Raw genomic sequence first — 20,514 nt, forward strand, 5'->3', positions numbered from 1 at the left:
GAGAGAGAGCCTGTGCGCGTTTGTGTCTGTGGCCGGTCCGTGCCACACCCCCTTCTCCTTGGTGCGGTGGTATGATCCAGGGATGCTGTTATAGCGGCACCGAGCCTCACCAGTAACAGCATCACCCGTCAGCCTCCTCGGGTTCAACTGCGGCTAAACGCACCGCGCCGGGCTCCCTGTCACACGGCACGGAGGAGCTGGCTCGCGTACAGCTCCCTGAAAGGGGATCCCCTCCTATCCGCACAAATCGTTTCGTCGTCCTGTATCGGCATTTGAGAAACGGGCATCAGCACCGCCAGCATCAGCACCGCCAGCCTCGAAACCAGACCAACAAGCAGGCACAGAGCGAGGTGTCTCATCCACATTTTAGCAGGGGCACCGCGTCTCAACGCACATTTCTGCTGTCGGGATTTCACAGTCTTCGGCGTTTGCTGGGCCCTTATAGAGTGGAATCGGACTAAAGGAATGGCTTTACATCGGAAAGGTAAGAGGCACGTTCAGTTCTGGCCTGTAGTGGGCTCGTTGAGGGGCAGATCGGCTACAGTGTTGCTTGGCTAAATGAGGCTTTTGGGAGCTGGGACAACGTGAGTTCACAGGAAATGGTTATTATCAGCTGTTCAGATGTGCTGTGCGGTGCATTGGGCCATGTGTGAACGTGCGTGCGTGTGTGTCTGTGAGCGCACGCACGCACGCACGCGCGCGCGCACACACACACACACACACACACACAGAAACAGAGATACGTGCTTGTGTGTGTCCATGGTGCGGTTTAGTGAAAACAAATGCGCCTCCTGTGAAGTGCAGGGGCACAGACTTAGTGCATACAAGCCTGGGTCTGTGACAGCCAGTCGAAATGATGACAGTTCAGCTACAGTAGCCTACAGAACAGCAGACTGGCTGCTTCATCAGTGCATGTGGCGTATTCGTCTTCAGCGACTCTTTCAGCCTTTAGTTGTTTTGGCTTGTCCTCTCCATCTCCATCAGCACTGAGATGGCCTAATGGTGCCAAGAGGGCCAGGGGGTATAGGTGTCTCTTAACGCATGTCCTCTGTCTACAAACATGCACATAGCCGACTGGGCCCGGACTACACACCACTACAGGTCCTCGTCAGGACACATCTGAACACCGTGACCCTCTGTATCCTGCTGATCTCTGTCTATTCTTGCATGTCATACATGAACTTCTAGCCTCCTGGATGATGCAGCAGCTGGTGAAACCATTCCTTGACTAAATTATTGAACTGCATGATATTTATTTTTCACATTGGTGGTGTTTGTACCAGTGTAAATAATTAAGAGCAGCAAATGCATTTTGATAAATCATAATTATTGTGAAGGCAGCGCAAATTGCATCAGGATGGATATGCTCCGATAGATTTAAATTAGACCTCTCACTCCTCTGCTTCACAGGGGGCTAGATTATAAATAATCGCCTGGAGTAGACCACTAAAGGCATATTTCCAATAAATAAAAAATTAAATAAGCAAAACAAATAAATAAATAATAAATCATCCTGAATAATTCTCTAAAAACACATCCTCCCATTAAGGAGAAACTAACAAAAGCGTTTCTCACCTTTTCTCCACGGTTTGTTAATCTTGCTTTACTTGAGAATGGAAATATATACCTTTGACTTCAAAATGAAAATGCATTATAATCAGATACAGTTTGTCAATATGTCTAATACATGGATTTAATGCACTACTTCTCCAGCTGCTCTACACATCTTTCAGAGAACTGTATTGATGTTTGGATTGATTCATCCATAAGGCGTAACTGTGTTCTTCCATGTTATTTTAGGATCTGCAAACACAACAAAAACAAAACAAACAAACAAACCAAAAATACAGCTTTACGTACAAGCCTGTAAACTTGAATGCAGTCCTTCCTTGTAGCATTCTGTCTTTCTGCCCTACCTGGAGCTGTTCACGATGGTGCAGGGCACCGTGCTTAATTCCTCCACGGCTCCTACGTTATTGATAGTGATGATAAAAACGAAGCAATCTGTCTTAGTTCTTCGTGATTAATAGAGAGCATCTGTGCACGGAGGTTAGATAACACACACAGTATCGCCTTCAGAAATGCACACAAACACACACTTACAGTTAAATGCATACAGATGAAGATGATAATGTGGATGTATGGGTCTTGGGGTGGTGGATGATTGTAGTCCTATATGCATTTCCTCCACTCTACTGTAGTGCTGGTTGGCAATGTGATATACCTGGGGTTTGATCATAATATTGACTGGGGAAGTGTGTGTGTGTGTGTGTGTTTGTGTATTGTTTGCAGGTGAACTGTTCAGACCCTGCAGGGTTGCTGCACTGGAGGTGGTGATGAACAGTGATTAACTGCACATTTAAATGGCACACCCATTATGGCAGTGCCTTCACAATTAGAGGACAGGTCTTTGAATTGAAATGTCACCAATTATATATAATACACACACGCATTGGCACTTCTGTCAGTCACTAACCACATAACTAACCAGTCAGTTAGATATTCAGAGTTCTACATTTCAACTTGTGCCAGTACACTCCAGTTTCCCCTCAGCAGCAGTTAGTGGTCAGCTGTCATCTTTTCAGCTGTTGCACACTCATTTTTTATTTTTCAGATTTGTTATTGTTAAGTGGATAGTGCATATGGTGTTTTAGAAATCCAAAAAAGCTGTTTAGCTCCTTGGCTTGGAGTCCCATCATTATTTCAGTGCAACATCCTGACAATTTAGGCCTGGAGTGCTGATTGTTAGGATGCTGGCTTTTTGCCTCGGCTGTCAGCAGATCCCATTGTCCTGAGTCAAGAAACCACTAATAAAAAATCTTCACTGGTGCCTAATAATTTGTGTTTTTCTGAGATTTGAGTGATATTGTGTGGCCTTTGGATAGTGCAGTGCTGTGCAAGACAGCGGGGGAGTTCTTTTTGTTATCCAGCCCTGCATTATTTATGAATTTTCATTCCAGGAATGCAGTAGCCCCTGGCACTGTAATGCTCCTTTCTCCCATGGAATTGCTCACACACTTCCCTCCTGCCCCACAAGTTCTCTGCAAAACTAAATTTCTCTAAAAAAAAATGGGTGTTATGAATTAGTGAAAGCACAATGTGAAATGCATCAGAGTTTTTTTGTTTTTTTTATAATATAATTGATTACTACTAGTGTTTCAGAGTTTAAACTCACAGCTATAAGGACCAGTGAAAGTTTTTATCCTCTCTTTCTCTCTTACCACGTCCATGTCCTATAGTAAGAATATAAGTATTGGGAAAGCACAAAATGTGTCTGACTGTTCCCCAGCTTTCTGATAATTTCAAAATAAAAGAACCTGTGCCAGTTGGTTAATCAAACTGCTGGACCACTAGACTTGCACAAACACACACACAGACACTTAGAGATGTAACCATTGTACAACTTCAAATATTTGCCTCCTTGCTGCAATGCTGCTCCATCCTCAAGAGGAATTGTTTAACAAATCCTGCAGTGCTAATTAGCGTTTCTTCTATTCATTCTGTTGTGGTCGGCCTCTGCAGTAAGGAAACTGCCAGCACTGCGATTAAACAAAAGTGAAATACAAAAGCAATATAATATTGCCAAATTACCCTATAAACCACCTCATATGGTAGCATAGGCCTAGTGTTTACACTTGTGTTTACAATTAATGCACTTAGCATTGTAAAACCTTCTTGGCAATATAACATGTCTATGGAAAATCAGTGAAAAAATAAAAAGCTTTGGTTCAATGTTATGGTCATTATTCCTACAAACTGATTGCAAATGATAAAAGAACAGAATCCTCTTTTTGAAATAAAACTTTTATAGACTGTGCAGACCTTGATTTGTCCTGTATGTATTTCATTATATATAGGCTTTCTCTCCAAAGTTTATTATTATTATTTATTAATGAATATGAAAGCAAAATGTCTTCAGTTGGATTTCTCATATCTTCTTTCACTATGTAGGACCTATTGGATAAAAATATTTTTCCATCAGCAGCAGTTTTTTTGTGACTATGGAAGTCTCCTCTGTCTTTTTTGTCCTTAAGATAAAGTCTCCAAATACAAATACTGTTTATTTTAGATTTTAGTTGTAAAAATCAAAAGCAGGATCAACAGCAAGGCAGACATAGACTGAAATAATATCAAAACCAAAATTACCTTCAGCTATCAATGCTGCAAACACCCCTGCACACACAAACACACACACACATACACATACATACTGTACATGCCTGAGGCGCTCTTCTTTAAAGTATTTGGCAGTGTCTCAACTGGCATCTCAAGCCCTCCATTCTCTTGTCTTCTTCCAGTAGGCTATGGGCATAAGTCAGAAACTGTATACAGTTGAATAAAGAGCGGGGTGTTATGTGAGATTTGTTTTGTGAAAATGCAATCACAGCCTCCCTTCACACTCCTCCACCTTCAAACTTGCGCCCTCCATCCCTTTCAAATTTCTGTCAGGGGAGCGATGGATCAGAGCCACGGGAGGCTTACTGGTCAGTCCCACTCTGCTGCTCTTTAAAATATAAGATTAATTTGTCAAGAGTTGTGTGTGTATGTGTGTGTGTGTGAAGACGAGTGCGGATGGGACACACCTAGCTAGAAGGCTGAGACAGAAGAGCTGTCAGAATGCTGTTGATGTATGTGTATGGTAATTGAGGACTTAATTTTTGTGCTGTTGTATTGGACTGTATTACAATGGGGCTGCAGCTAACAATTATTTTCATTAGCGATTATTCTACCAATTATTTTCTCAATTATTGTTTGGTGAAAACTGTCCATACACACACACACACACACACACATAAAGCTTATGCACACCTACAAGGACCTGTTTCCCACTGTGAATTTTTTATTAATCAAGACACTGGATAACTTTAAAAAGAGAAAAATCAATTTTTGCTTCTTCCTGAATTTATAACCACATAAATTGTCTTTCATTTCAAACCGCAGGATTTGTCATTGGTGTCAAAATAATTATGTTAAAATCCACTATGTTTGTGTTTTTATCCTGATTTTATCCTGCTTTTGGTGACACAAAGGATGCACATCCAGGTTTTATTTTAAGATGCACAACAAGATTCAATCAAAAACACACGATCAAACTGAAGACGTGATTTTTTACAGTAACAGTTTCTGTACTGTGACAAACTGATGGATGTGAATTGACCACACACCTGCTGCATATTAGGTCACAATGAAACATCAACAATACATTATACACCAACATTTGCTCCTCAAGACCATGATTAATATCCCAATATGAATAAATTGCATCTGCAGCTTTGTTGCATGCCTATGAAGTGATTTACTTAGCAACATAAAACACAGTGATGTTGTACTGTACATCTCCCCTCTAAACGAGTTCATCTATTTCCTGCTGACTGGTAAATAGCCTCATGTGTATCATCAGTAATATTCATAGCTCTACTTTCTAGATGATCATGAATTATTAACTCATAGAAAAGATGAATAGCTCCAAAACGGTGCTTGATGCATCTCTGCTGGAAGCCATGTGTTATACAATACAGTACAGTACAGTACAATCAAGTTCAATATGTTTTGCCATGTGTTGCAGGGGAGTTCTTTTGTTGTTAAGGTTTAATTTCAAAATTAGTCTTGATCCACCATGAACTCTGGGATGCATTTCAAGTATGTGCATCATTGCCCAAATTGACTTCTAACTGTAGAGACACATATTCTCTGCTGATTGCAAGCCAAGATGCCAAGCCAAACTGCACAAAGAAAAGTGATTTGAGCAAAGAAATATCCCGTATCTAGTCCAAGAAATCCATGATGGCAGCGTGCAGCCATTTTCAAGTAAAATAGACCTAATACATGTCACCAGATGTAACAATCCTGAAATCCCAAATTTTACAGAATGCACTTGCATGTCATCCCAACCTGATGTGCCTAGAAAAAGAATTGTTTGTGAAATTCATATTTTTTTTCCTCTTTAATGTTCTCAGAAGACACAATGGTTCATCTGACAAGTAGCGAAATGAGAAATGCAAATTGGTAAGAGAGGTGGGCCAATGCAGTTTTGCCTATCAAATTTTTAAAAAGAAAAAGCACCAATGGAAAATAAGACCTAGGACAAAGCATGGTACAAGTCTACAGCATGGTAGTGAAAAGTGCTTAGACTCCCTGCCATTTCCTTACTGCAAATACATTTTACAGTATGTGCTGCTGATTTCAAGCTTAAATGATCTGTTTATCTAGAAAACTGTGATTCGTCTGTTCGCTGATATACTTCTCACACATGGAGCAGGCAAGACTTCAGGGTCAAAAACATAACTTCAATTTCTAATTACCACACCTCTATACTTGATGAATGTTTGAATTCTCTGGATTTCTCTGAAAGCGGCGCACATATGTTTCTATACAGCCACACAGAAAGACATGTGGATGGAATGTATTCATCCCACACATCTCCGTCTCATCAGTTCAAAAAAGAGACTCACAAAGACCATAGTTAGTTCTTATGGTCCTTGGCGGAGTTGTTCCTTTCTTTATTGTGAAGCGTTTTCCTTTGCAAGGCTGCTGAAAGTTGTCTGTGTCCTTCGGCTGCGAGAGGCCAGGAAAATCGGGCAGGAGGTAAGGTTTGTGAATAGATCTGAGGAGCAGGAGGGGCTGCGGGAGTACTCAGGATTTTGGGAGTGGAAAAACTTACAAAAATCCTTCTACTCTCATGTACTCCTCAGTTTTTCGAGATGACAAGCATCGCATTGTAATGGTGTAGATGAGAGATTAGCTCACTAAGCATTCAGAAATCAATCTGCAATGCTGCTCATCTGTTAGTAGCAGATATTTTAGGCTGCTTCTCTGCAGGACTAACGCGCTTTGCTTACTCGTTTCCCTTTAATCAACAACTTCATAAAGGAAATGTGCAGGATATATTGTCCATCGTGCTAATCGCCAAATCCAATTTCTGGAATCAATGGCACTGATTTATCAATTAATTGTGTATCTATAATGCTGCCACTTTGCTTTGCATTGACTGTTTGAGGTTTTAGCGGTCAAATGCATTATTGAAAGAGGCTTTTTACCAAGCAGTGGCTGATGCAGAGAGCTTAGGAGGTTGTCAGTGTTGATGTAAAGCTTTATTTGCAAAGTGAGTTAGTGTGAACAGCCTTTTAGTCCTACTAGGAGGACAGTGACATGTATTTATCTTGCAAGAGAGAAGGAATATCAGATGTGTTGAATAAGGCTTTGCCTTGTCACGAATATTGATTAAATGGTTTTGGGTGGTGTCTCTTGCTCTGTGTGTGTATATCTGTGGTCAAATGCCTGTGTGACCCTGCAGGTGAATGTGGTACTGTGTATGCGAATACGCATACAGGGCATGTGTGCTGTTGCATATTCTGGCTCAAGTTGTGTTTTTTTTTGTTTGCTCCTCGGCCTTCTGGGGAATCAGCAGAGGGCTTTAGATCAGAGAGAAGGAGTAGAAGTGGATATCATGAAAAGAAACTAGTAGTCTGGTAAGAAAAAGTGAAAAAATACAATACCTTAGACAGGATCTAAAAGAAAGAAGAAAAGTTTTAACTGTAGTCAAGATATAAAAACAGCCTTTGAAAAGTTAAAGCTTAGCTACTCCCTCGCTCTAGGCCACATTCAGAGGGCATGAATAGTGTAGGACCTTATGGATTTCTCCAAGCTGCTCAGGCATGCAGTGCCGATGTGGGATTTGACCCATGTCCACTATAAATAGTCAAATGGTCCACGATGGTTTCCCCGCTCCTGACAGCTCCTGACAAAAGCTGATCTGCTGTGCAAGTGGACACACACTTTTTTCTGCCTCTTGGTCATGCTCTCATTGTGACATGAGTGGGCATGCACTTCAACTTGCTGTGCTGTCACCTGTATGACTTGCTTTGTACACACGTGCTTTAACCTTGGGTGCAACTGTGTAAGGAATAACGGCGTTAGGCAGTGCACTGGAGGCTGAACAGTAAAGACACTGCGATGGCACGGATAAACACCGAGCAAGGTTTTAAACAACACAGTCTTTACTGGCCTTTTCACTAAAGACTGTGTTGATTCTCTCCGGCGTGTGGGTGTTCGAGTGCATTGTTGGTCGGTTAGTTTCAATGCCGTAAGTGTGTAGGCGCAAGGGCACCGATTGTGTGTCCGTCTGTGGTTGATTGTCAGTATGTGTTTCATCTTCAGATCTCATCGGGGTGCAGCATGTATGGCGAAGCCCAGGCGTGTGTGTGTCGGTGTGCGTGGGTACACGCTACAGTATGTGTTCTGCTGGTAAACTCGGTATTAGTGTAGCAAGAGATTTCAGGCTTGGTCAGCTATGAAAACACAAGTACGTGACGAGAGTGCTGCCGCCGCCCACAGATAGCTAGCCCTTATCCACTAATTAAAACCCTCTATCACTCCATGTCTCACTTGGCAATCTCTCTATCCTTCAATCCCTCGCATTTCACTGTGAAATCTCTCCATCTCTCATTATCTATCCATCACTGTCTTTATCCTTGTTCTCCATTCATACCTCCCTCCCTCCTCTCACCAGGCAGAGAGGAGTCCCAGTGGGTGGTGTGCTGTATTGTTATGTTTCGGGTGGTTTAGGTTTAACAGGGTCCTGTGGGTCTTTCAGGCCTCTCGTCTGAGGTGTCCCTGTCACATGCCTGAGGAGCCATGGTGGTGCTAACGAATGGAACAGATAGTTTTAAAGCCCTATTCCCCCATCTCTTTCCACAGATGCACACACACGCTTACTCCAGGAGAGGCATCTCTCTCTGACAGCTCACTGTTTACTCCCATAGGACCTGTAGCCTGGATCTGCATTTGCAGCTACAGACTGCGCCTCCATTCCTTCTGATGATTAAGCCATCGTAATGGCAGACAAAATGAAAACCTGCAAACAACACCAGGATTGTCATGACTTTACTTTGGAGCATCTGCAGTGACAAGTTTATGCTCGAGCATGAATATATTTCTGAAGGTTTGTCATCGTCATTTCTGTGGCTTGCAGGGCCTGTTTAGTGAGTGGGATTAGCTCGTCTCTGTGCAAACAAGCTCCTTGGAAATGTATAAAGGCCAGAGCACACAAAGAAAGTAGCTCCCTACTCAGTAGGCGTCTCAAGGCTGTTATAAAAATAAGACCTTCTCTGCATGGTGGAAATGTATTTGTAATCCTGGAATTATACTGTATCAATAATCTGAGGAGCTAATATTGTTGGATGGCACTCTGCTGTCCCCATCCTCGTTGTTTATTTACTGATGTGAAACTCAATTTCTCTGCCTCTGCCTGGCCCCAATCCTCTCTCTGTCTCACTATTTTTTTTTTTGCATGTTCTGTTCATATGATGTGAGCACATTCATTTTAGATTGGAAAACATAAATCGGGTTTGCCTTGTCCTCATGGTTCTTGCCTTTACACATGATGATCTCCACTGTGTCGTTAGTTTTGTTGTTGTTGTTGGACATCTTAGCGACACCGCCTCATCTGGAAATGACTTCGAGCATAAATCCTGTTTAAAAGCAAATGTGTATGTGAGCCTCTATCACTTCCCTAAGCAGATTTGCAAAAACAGCCCAGTGGTCTATGGCTGCACTGTTTGAGTAAATGGATGGATAGGAGGAGATCGAGTGGGTGAAGGGTCCCATTAGATATTATTGCAAATGTGTAGCCATGGATTATCACTCCAGTGTTGTTGTATGTGTGTGCATGTGTGCATGTGTGTGTGTGTGTGTGTGTGAGAAAGTGGCAGTGATAAGAGACAGAAAGAACAGGGTGTGCAGTGGATGAGGAGAAGAGGGGTGTAACGGTCTAATGCGATGCATGCGTTTCTTCAGTATTGTCACTTTGTATTAATTTAAAACTGAGCAGTAAAGAGTTCATTACACGCTGATGAATTATAGATTAGAATTAAATTAGAAATAAAATCACACAGTAGCATGTACATACATTGTCATTGCACACAACTACTCACTGCCAATCCTTTTGTAGGACAAACAAACGGGAAGCATCGTAAAATTCCAGCTGTATTTTTACTGCTATGTTTATTTCTTGGATTTCGGTTGAATGCACCTGCAGTACAGTACTCTGGTTAATACAGTAATTTTAAATGCATCAATCACTAAACTCTATGAATTTTACACACAGTGGTCTCCAAATGAAGATGGTTAAGATTAGTCACTGGCAGTATAGTGACACAATCAGTTAAAGCAGTTATAGCTTCAGTGAGGGATCCATCAGAACACTGTTCTTCCTCCTGCTCTACATAAAAATGATGAGAGATGATACAAATCTTGCTGTAAAGATTTATTAAAAATTTACTCTTAACATAATGCTAATTATTCCAACATCCTATCTACAGTAACACCTTTCTAGTGCTGTCCTTTCTATTACTTACAACCCATCATGGCTCCTGCCACACCCTAAATTGGTTATTCTTCATTCTGTGAATCTATGCTGCTGTTGTGCTCAGGTGGCAAATGCTGACTTGTCTTGCGGAACACCCATGTGTCTTGTTTGAAGTGAGCTTGGCTCTAGGAAACAACCTCCAGGTTTTGACATCAATACCAAGAATCATACCCCCTAATGGGCACCCCACTGTGGACTAGAATTAGCGGGAATAACCCTCGCCAGCAGGCTTACTTCTCTAAATGCAGGGGCCTCAGAGGATGAGATGGAGGGTGGAAAGTGTGTAAGAAAGGGGAGGAAGAGTGACGATGAGAGGAAACGAAGAGAGGGAGAGCAGAGATGGACTGGCACAAAAAAGAAGCATTAACCAGGAATGAGGTGTGGTTTAAAGGAAATCAGAAAGAATTTCACACTGTGCATGTCAGTAAACAAGCAGGGATACGCAAATTAAGCAAAATGTTCACAACATACACTGAATATGTGCACACACATGACAGGGGTACAAGATGGTGCTCTTGTGTGCAGGATTGCATGCTTTCATTCTTGCGTGTAAGTGTATGACAGACATAAAACAGGACAGAGAGCCTCTGTAGAGACAGACAGCAGTCAGTGCCTGCAGCAAGCTCAGAGCTCACAGGGTAATGTATACTCGTTGCTTGCCATACCAGAGAGAAGGTGACACCAGTCAATCCCATTCTGACAGGGCAGCTGAGATAATAGTGGGCTTTGATTCCTTGCAATAACTCCTGTCAATCAAAATGAAAGGCATCATGATTGCAGTGAACCGCAAGTGCATGTGTGTGAATCATGGGCACTTACAGTATGCTGCAATGCTGCAAAGATAATATGAATTAGCAAAATGTAGTTATGTATTTTAAAGGGACTGTTGTTCTTTGTGTTATCTTTCAAGAGAAAACACAAGGGAAGAAATGAAGAGAGACAAGTGTAGAGCTTTTACAGATCATCTGGACTATTGTAATGTGTAAGTAATGGGTGTGAAGGATGATTGAGAGAGCAGCATGGCCCAGTTTTTGAATATTTGCTGTCAGGGGGTCAGTGGGTGGTCTTGCGTGTGTGCATGCATAGTGGTCCAAATGTGTGCATGCACGTGCGAATTGAGAAGGGTGACTGCGAGGCCAGGGGAAGGAGCCTTTCAGGTGGAATAAAAGCATTACTGCAGTGGTAGAAAGGTCAGCTGTAAACTTGTATCAGAGTAGCGGTGATCACCCTGTGCTGCAGATCTCTGAGGTATTGAGCAGGCACGCTCTAATGGCTTTGATATATGGACTACAGGACTCCCTGAAGAGGTCAATACCATAGCACTTTGTCTCTATGAGCAATGACCCTCTCAAGCTCCATTTAGAAGCTTTATATCTGCAGGAAATAGGGTGGAAAGGCCTCGAGCAGGGCATGCTGAAAGAGAGCTAATATGAATGAAGTATTTTCTAATCATTCCTTCTGTGCTCCAATCGTTGTCCCAATCAGTCATTAGTTGTGGCAGTATGAGCATATTGTGCCGAATGATATCAGAAGTAAATTTTGATGTGGTTGAGAAAAGAACAAGGGAATCTGAGCTCACTTGAGCTAGAAGAGCTGTTTTATCATTGCTCCATTTGGGAGGGCAATGACACCGTAAAGACGGGCGTCTAATACTGGTTCATCATTACTTTAGAATCTAGCGAGTCACAGTTTTTAATGAGAGTGAAAGACTTGAGGCACACAAATTGACACTTGACCAGCCACAATTTGTTGATTTATCCGCAGCTTGTCAATGTTTGTCTTTAATAGCCAGATAAAACCTACGGTAGATCGAGAGAGCGGAAACCATATCTGGCAAAATGGAGAGCTGTGCTTCATTTTGGCCAATTTCTCTTCAAATGCATCCAGACATAATGGCCACCATCACGATCCTTTCTGAATTTATTGATTTGCAACTAACCTTTGGTGTGACATATGTGAGAAGCCAAACACTGTTTATGAATGTGCGCTGTAATTGAAATGAGCAGATGTTGCAATATTGTTCCTCTGTGTTCAATAACAGACTTCTTGCGCTATTTCTCTCCTCTACCCTGTCTGTTCAATCCTGTGTTTCCTTCATTTTCCCCCACTGGGCCATCCTTCTTCCTCCCTGCTGTCCTCACTACCTTTTCCCTCTTCCCCTCCATTTTTCTCCCTGTTTCTCAGACTCTGTGCTCTGTGTTGTGGCTGTGCTGAGTGACTAAGTGGAGCCCTTGACGTCATGGAGGAGATGGACAGTAAACCCTACCAGCCGTTGTCTAAGGGGCGCCATGAAATGGAGATGTCCTACACCAGCTCGTCTGACGAGAGTGAGGACGGCCGTGCCCACCACCGCTCCTACACTTCACGCGAAACCCTGCCTGACTACACACATGAGCTGCGCCTCACCCTTGGTTCACACCGAGAAAGACAGAGCAACTACAACCCACCCCAACCAGGTACCAAGCTGAGGCTGGATGTAGTTACCTGAAAATACATGCATCCAAATACAGCACAACTCTATGTGGACGCAAATTGACATTGGCACAAAAAGCCACACATAAGCAAAGACACAAATACACCCACACACACAGAGGTCTTTAAAAGGGCCTATGTGAATTACCTATTACAGTCCACAATGAGCCAGAAGGACAGTCAGAGACAGCCAATTACCTCTTCTCCGTGGAGGTGATATTTCTCTCCTACAGCTAAACTAGGTCAGCCCCAAACCTCTCTGGCTTCACCTGGAGTGGAACACCACCCTTCATTACACACACACTCACAGATAAAGAGACGGACAGGCATAGGCACACGTAGAACCACACGTTGACACATACACACAAAAAAATTCTCCCCTGCCGGTGACAGGGGGAGAAATGGGCCACTGTGTGCTGTGATGGATGGCCTTTATGCAGGTCATGTATGGTGTTAAGAGAGAAACTGCACCTCATCAAAAGCATGAAGCTGTGCAGAGTTCATAGTGATCAATAGATACCTGTTTTGCTGTCCAAACCTCCTGCTACTGTGCAAGACCTACCCACCACTCTAACAAGCAACATTAGCCATTCATACCTGCTAGAGTTCCTGACAAGCAGACCGCTCTGGGGATTTCATGGTTTGAATGCCACCTGGTATGAGTTCGTCGTATTGTTCGTCATGCAGCAACACCATTGATGGCCATTAGTCATCATCATGTTCCTCTGATGTCTTCCAAAGCACTGTGGTGTCAAAGAGTACTTGCCTTTTTCAAGAGTTACTCAGCTTTTTTGTTTCGATAACAAACACCATCCCCAGCCTTCAGTGTCATATGGTAAGGTGCAGAAGACCCCCCAAAGCAGCCTTTGAAATGTCAATGGCAGCCGGTACTGCAAAGCACATCTGTTCATCTTTGGGCAACAGAGTTATATATAGTATACCCTACCTAAGTAACCAACTGTTAAGGGGGGACATCGCCTCCAGTGACATTTTTAATGGATTACAGTGTACCTGACAAAGATCAGCTAATTCATTTCTTCTCTAAAGCTCCACTCATGTTCTTCATATTTTCCTTCATCATTTAAACCTACACATCTTCCTTTCCTTTCCTCCTCCTCTTCTCCCAGCTGTTTAGCTTTCCTAAATCACCTCTTTTCTCTGGCTACACCTGCCTCTACCCAAAGTCTTTTTCCATTAGAAAGATCCTCCAGATGCATAGAAAGCACCACAGTTGTTTTCTAGCACTGACCACAATAATTAATGTTTGCCTGTTAATTAAATCAAATTAATTCAAGTCAACATTTTGTTTACCGAGTCACAAGTGAGTTGCAGTATACGTTTGAATTATTCACAAGTAACGGTCTTACAAGAATCAGATCTCACTTGAGTATGTAGGGAGCTAATAAATTACAAAAGGATGTGGGGACACCATGAAGCAAGAAAAAAACGTAGCCATGTGAATTCTTTCTACATGAGTCTGGCAAATAAGATGAAACGCGATCATCAGGTATTTCAAAGTAACGGTAGCCCAAAAAATGAAAAGTGAATTTCTATGTAAACTGCTGTATTATTAATACACTATTACACTACACTGCTGTTTTTACTAGTAATGTTGGATCAGTGTACCTACTAAAAAGACCCCTGTACCGGCATACTGAAGTTAATTTCCATTGTCTTTTTTTTAACAGAATATTAGTTTTAAATCTTTTTTTTTTTCTTGAAACATGAACAAGACAATAAAATACTTTGCTGTGTCCAGTGTCTGCAGCTCATGGCACACCAGTCAAAACACAGCATGAGAGATGAAAGAAATCTTTACCCCCATTCTCCCCATATTTGTAATTTGATTATATGTATTAGTCGAGATATATTTAACACGTAAACACAACAGATCAGTGTTGCATTTTCCAAAACAATATTTAATTAATTTAGTATATTACAACCTATACAAACCATTTTACACATGGGTTTCAGGTCCTATGTAATTCTGGGGCCCTTGGGCAGTCGCCTTTATTGCCTGGTTGTTAATCAAGCCTTGTTGAAGGGGACATGCCCACACATCAACAGTGGTAACACCCTTAGGTAAACAGAATTTAGCTGTGTTTAACTTCAATTACATCCAGGACTGCATTACAGTGAAAATACCTCAAACTGTTTTGGCAGATATTCTGATTTCTGACAAGTACTTACAACACTGGGTGAAAGTAGTGTTAAATATATAAATAGTCTTTTTTTTTTTTTGTTGCTGGTGTGAGTCAGAAGCTGCCAACTGTAATGGCAGGAAATGGGAGGTTATTAAAAAAAAAAGATTTTTGCCTCTAATCACCTGCTAAATTCTCTTCTTGCATTTTACATTTGTTTCAAAGCAAAATGGTTTGATGGCTTTACCGTTTACAGTCTATCCATGTTGGTCACCACGGGGAAATAGCCTATTTGCTCCTGAACTGCCCTCTTGCAGCCAATTTGAGCTAAACAGAAGTGTGTAGTGGTGACCAATCTCGCACCGGTTTAATTCCAACAGAACAGTGTGTGAGCCACAGTTGGTCTTGACCCCATCAAACACGCACAGCAGGACACATCGCTGGTCAATGGAGTGGTCAACAGGGCTGTGGCTTTTATTGAAACACTGTGGTTTGTGTTCAGAGGACCTGACCTAACACACATATTAACTGCACTAAGTGAGAAGGAGAGGAAGTCTTTCTTTTCTTCCACTGTATTCTGTGGAGTCTATATGGTATCTGGCTACACTGGCATCAGTATCGATATCAATGCATACCTTAATTTCTTAGAAATTACATCAGTTCCATCACTTCCACTTATACATTCTAAGCAGAAAATGCAGGTGGCAAAGAAGAAAATTTACTCAGCTGCCTCTGCAAAAAAAAAAAAAAAAAAGCAGAGCTCAATTGAATTGAATTGAATTGAATTGAAGTGTAACCAGAGGACTAACACAGTATATCTGATGTTCTCAGATAACAGGTTGATGCTTGGGATTGGAGGGTGTTCTAATACCTGAAAGCATATGAGGCTCAATTTTTCCCTCAGTCTGAGTCAATATTAATAAGGTTTGATCTTTATCTGATCTCTTCACCCCACCAAGGAGAATATAGATGAGATCAGTGCTCTGTTTGAGCAGCAGTTCAATACATCTCGAGCTCAATAACACACATCAGGCATTCAGAACAGGATATAGCTTTGCTGCAAATGGTTAAGAAAAATCGAGGGTGGCATTTTGGTTTGGACTTTTGCTGCTATATGTTTAATGAATGCTTGCTCAAATAACAGTCTATCACCTGACATAATTTGGGAGCTATTCTTTGTTTGGTTTGTCAATTCCTGAGTCTGACAAACACAGGCAGGAATGAAGGTGGATGCTTTACAGTTCTACATTTGTATGATCTCACTGCATGTCTCATCGTCCTCTAGATTTAGATTTCTGTAAGGCTGGGCAGATGAGGAGCCCAGACTACCACATCCACCAACAGCAGCAGCAGCAGCAGCAGCAGCAACAACAGGAGGAGGAGGAAGCATTGTGCTCTGGACCCACTGGTCACATCCACAATCGTGGCTATTCTCTGGGCGTGGGTTCTGATGTGGACACGGAGCCGGAGGTAGACCCCTCTCCTGCTCATGGTCTGCAGCACATGTGGATGCGTGGCCTCAAGTCTGAGCAGAGCTCCTGCCTCACAAGTCGCGCCAACTCTGCCCTTTCTCTCACTGATACCGAGCATGACAGGAAGTCTGAGCCTGACAACGGTGAGTGAGATGACCTCTTTTCTTACTCTACATAGGCATTGTCCATCTCTATGCAACATGCTGAGATGAGACACGATTCTAGCTGCACAGATAACATAGCACATGCCTTTGAGTATTCATTTTTGCACATGTAAGTAGCATGCAGCATGTGCTGAAGTTAGACTACTGCATTTTTCCTCCTTTTCCAATATTTCACTTTATACCCTTATATTCTCATATTGTAAAGACAACAAAATGCAAAGAAAAACAACATATAAAATCATAACTCTATTCATAGTTTAAGTTACAGCCTTGGGCAATTACTGTATGTGATTGAAAGACTCAGTTTTCAGACTAATGCTAATGCTGTTCCTCTCTCTTTGAAGGCTCTTTGATGTGACTAAATACAGAAAATGTGCTATTGCCTATTTAGTCTCTGAAGTGAGCTCATATTGGAGGTGAACCTGGGGTTGACTGGGGATAGAGCTTGAAGTAAAGTCCAGTGATGTACATTGCAGCATATGGCTTGGAAAGGATTGAATATCCATTGCGAGCTGAAGCAGATTTTGGTTTAAGGCTTGGAGGAGAAGGAATTGTAGGGGTCGGGCATCTACAGTACCTGACTGGCTGCCTGAGGGCAGCTGACAACTGCCTCTGTGGGAAGACTATAGCCTGGAAGGAAGGAAGAAGTTGAGAGGCGGGGGTGAAGATATGGGGCCAACTAGAGAAGAGTCTGGGATGGTGCCAGCTATCTGTCTTGCACTGCTGGGCTTGGCTAGGCTCCCTGCAGATGGAGAGTTAGTTAGAGGTGCACACAAACAAAGACAGAGCTCTCCAACCAATCCCCAAGGGCACTGTCTGTTTATGTGCTGCAAAAAAGGTGGAACATATTCAATGGCTAAGAAAAGCAAGGGTGAAACCGAAAGAGAGACAGAAAAAAGGGAATTACAGAGAGGAAGAATAAGAGACACGGAGAGAAAAATGCTAATAAGCGAATAGAAATGGTAATGTAATTGCATAATTAGAATAAGAATAAATGGGTGGTTGAGGATAAAACAGGTGAAGGAGAAGTTGGTTTTGAGTGAATGTTAGGCAAAAATGCTGGAAAAAACGAGTGTTATGGGAAGCGAAGGATCATGCAAAGAAGGGTTTAGGATGTCTCTGTTTACATATGGGGATGCACCCAGAGGTGCTGTTTAATGACAGCCAGATTGGACATGGTTTCAGCCTCGTGCAAAATCAGACGATGGAAAAGGAGAGAGAGCGTGAGAGAGAGTGGGAGTGCTTGGAGCATTACACGGTAATCAATTTGTGATGGCTGTGTGCATATGGACCAAAGTTATTACCATTTGAGATGAGTGACTCCATCTTTATCCAGGGTCAGAATGAAAGCTACAAAAAGGCGGAAGCAGATGGGCATGCAGCAGAGGAAACAGAAGCAAATGAGGATGGATGAAGTCACAGAAGTGAGAGGAATGGATTTAAATGTTCAAAGTGTTTGGCTTTACTGTGACAATGCACCAGGAAAGCTGGTTTATGTGTGGATTTCATTTGTCACATGAAGAACTGTACAGTATGTCCTCTGCCTCTCCAAACCTTAGCGTGATCTCTCTTAAGAACATGCTCTTCCTCTCACTCACATTTTACACCTTTCCTCTGTTTTTTTTTTTTTCCCTGCAGTGATATCCTTTACTTGGCAAGCTTTTTTCCACTTCCCTCAACAGCACCCCATTTATTCTCATCCTCTTCCTGTCCATCTCTCTCTGACACGTGGCCAGGTGTGTCCATGCGTGGCATCCTCTAATAGGAAATGCATTATGGATGTCACATTTCTCTCCATCAGCACAACAAAGTCTCACGCTCTCCTCTGTTCCCAGCGATAATGAAAGTTAGAGCAACTCACAAAAAGATGTTGCCGTAAAGGGGCTGAAATCAAAACGTTAACGTCCCTGCCAAAATGAAAGTGCATTTTAAGTCAGCCTGACCTTGCACTCCCTTTGTCTTCAGAGCTCGCCCCCTCCCAAACCCATTAATGATGTCAGCTTCAAACTGGCAGGAATGCTTTTGTTCCTGGTCTGATTGAAGCTGACAAGTCAATTTAGTCGGTGTGTGTTTGTGTGTGTATATATATGTGGTTTTGAGTGTGAGAAAAATAGAAAGAGGGAGCAACAGATTAAGAAAGAGTAAAGAAGAAAGCGATTCAGTTTGTGAGTGAAGCCACATTTGTATAGATGTCTGTCTTTATTCTCTTTCATGTGTGTGCGCTTGCGTGTGTCTGTGTGAGTGTTTGTGTGATGGGGTGGTGGGGGGTGCATGTCCAACTGTGATACCTCCTTTGAGGAAGGCTGTAGACATTGTTGAGCACCAGTCAGACCTGCTGACAAACATCAACAGCCTGAACTGACGTCAGTGCACCGTTAGAACAGAGATTGGCAGTAGAAAGACAAAGTATAGTTCAGCTAGGATTTACTGCTGACACACACAAATGCGCACCCTATATATTGGTGCCCATAAATGTTTGTTATGGTGAACGTATCATTCCAAAACCACGAGCATTGTTGTGCATCTACATGGAGCCACTTTTCATAAGATTTTGGAATCTTGACTGTGGGGAGTCAGTTATGCTTAAAGTGAGTTTAAGTGAGGTTGGGTAGTAAAGTTAAGTGAGCTGTCTCACAGCTGACATCCTAAATGTGTTGGATGGGGAAAAGGTCCTGGCTTGGTGCAGGCCAGTGACTGGGCCTGGCTTTGTGTATGAGGGTAACAACACGGGTCTTGACTAAACTGCTGCCACAAAGTTGAGATGTCATGGTATGCTCTAGCAGTAAGATTAAAACTCCTACTGTGGTGTGCAGTATATGGATGAATACATATAGCGATTCTACATGTTCTTTGGCAAATATGAAGTAAATAGAAGTAAAACAATAACTTCTAGAAAAAAAAAGAAAGAAAAAGAAAATAGTCTTTAAAGGAGTCTTAAAAGTCATCAAATCCAGTGAGAAAAGTGTTAATTTGGCAACACTGATTAGCTTATTAGCATAAAGGTGGCAGGGTAAAATGAGCTAGAATGTTGTTTGCTTAATTAGTGCACAGAAATGTAAAAATAGCAATTTATTTACATGCTGTTATAATTATTTCTTGAAAACAGGACATTTGACTTCTTTATTTGGCAACAAAGCTTCATGAAGTCAGTGTACCCATCAGTGACAAACATAACTGTTTTTGTATGGGTTAAATAAACAAAGATGCATAAGTGAGCTTTAGATATGTTGGTAGATTGGTGGATTTTTAAGCTTTTGGACACTGGTGGTGTTGGCTGTTTACACTCATCTGGAAGCTCTTCGTCTGTTTATTTATTTATTTATTTATTCCCTTATGTGTATATTTTGTCGTGACAAAGCACATTCAGAGCCACTCTGCAGTCAGATTCCTTGTATGTGAAAATACACCTGGCAATATACAGTAGATGATTCTGATTTATGCTAAGCTTAGGCTAGGTTCCTCATTCTAAGTCCATACTTAATTACAACAGGTTCTCATTCACGCTTGAATTGGACCCCTCTCTCCTGTTGGAAAAGGCCAGCATTCCACCCATCCACCCCAACCTCTTAATTTTATCCCTTCATATACTATGGCACCGTAAATGCGGAAGCTGCTGTTGCTCTGAGCGTCATGTACTGATGTGAGTGGGTTAATACTGTTCTCTGCTGAAAATCCTGTGTGGCTCTAACAGAGCTGTATGAGACAGAAAGTACTTGACAAAATGTCAGTATTTGCCATCCTGGGAATAAGAAAGGGCGATTAATTCACAAAGTGATATCAATCTTCTTATTTAACTATCAGAAGGAAGGCAAATAATCATAATTTTGAGCTGCTCCTTTAATCAGTGTGGAAATTCTTAATTGTCATAAGTGCTCATTTATTGGGTAGGAAGGCTACAA

The 20,514-nt window shown here is 42.0% G+C and overlaps 1 protein-coding gene across 1 annotated transcript in view; it reads left to right on the forward strand.

Moving 5' to 3' along the window:
- Positions 1-458: 458 nt before the first annotated feature.
- Positions 459-20,514, forward strand: part of tenm1 (teneurin transmembrane protein 1) — a 152,345-nt gene continuing 132,289 nt past the window's right edge. Inside the window, exons 1-3 of the mRNA XM_026330036.1 lie at positions 459-484; positions 12,551-12,822; positions 16,265-16,594. Of these exons, the coding sequence (XP_026185821.1) occupies positions 12,606-12,822; positions 16,265-16,594 (547 nt within the window). The 5' untranslated portion in view covers positions 459-484; positions 12,551-12,605. The remainder of the gene's footprint in view (positions 485-12,550; positions 12,823-16,264; positions 16,595-20,514) is intronic.

The sequence above is a fragment of the Mastacembelus armatus genome, chromosome 10, assembly GCF_900324485.2.
Source record: "Mastacembelus armatus chromosome 10, fMasArm1.2, whole genome shotgun sequence".
NCBI lineage: Eukaryota > Metazoa > Chordata > Actinopteri > Synbranchiformes > Mastacembelidae > Mastacembelus > Mastacembelus armatus.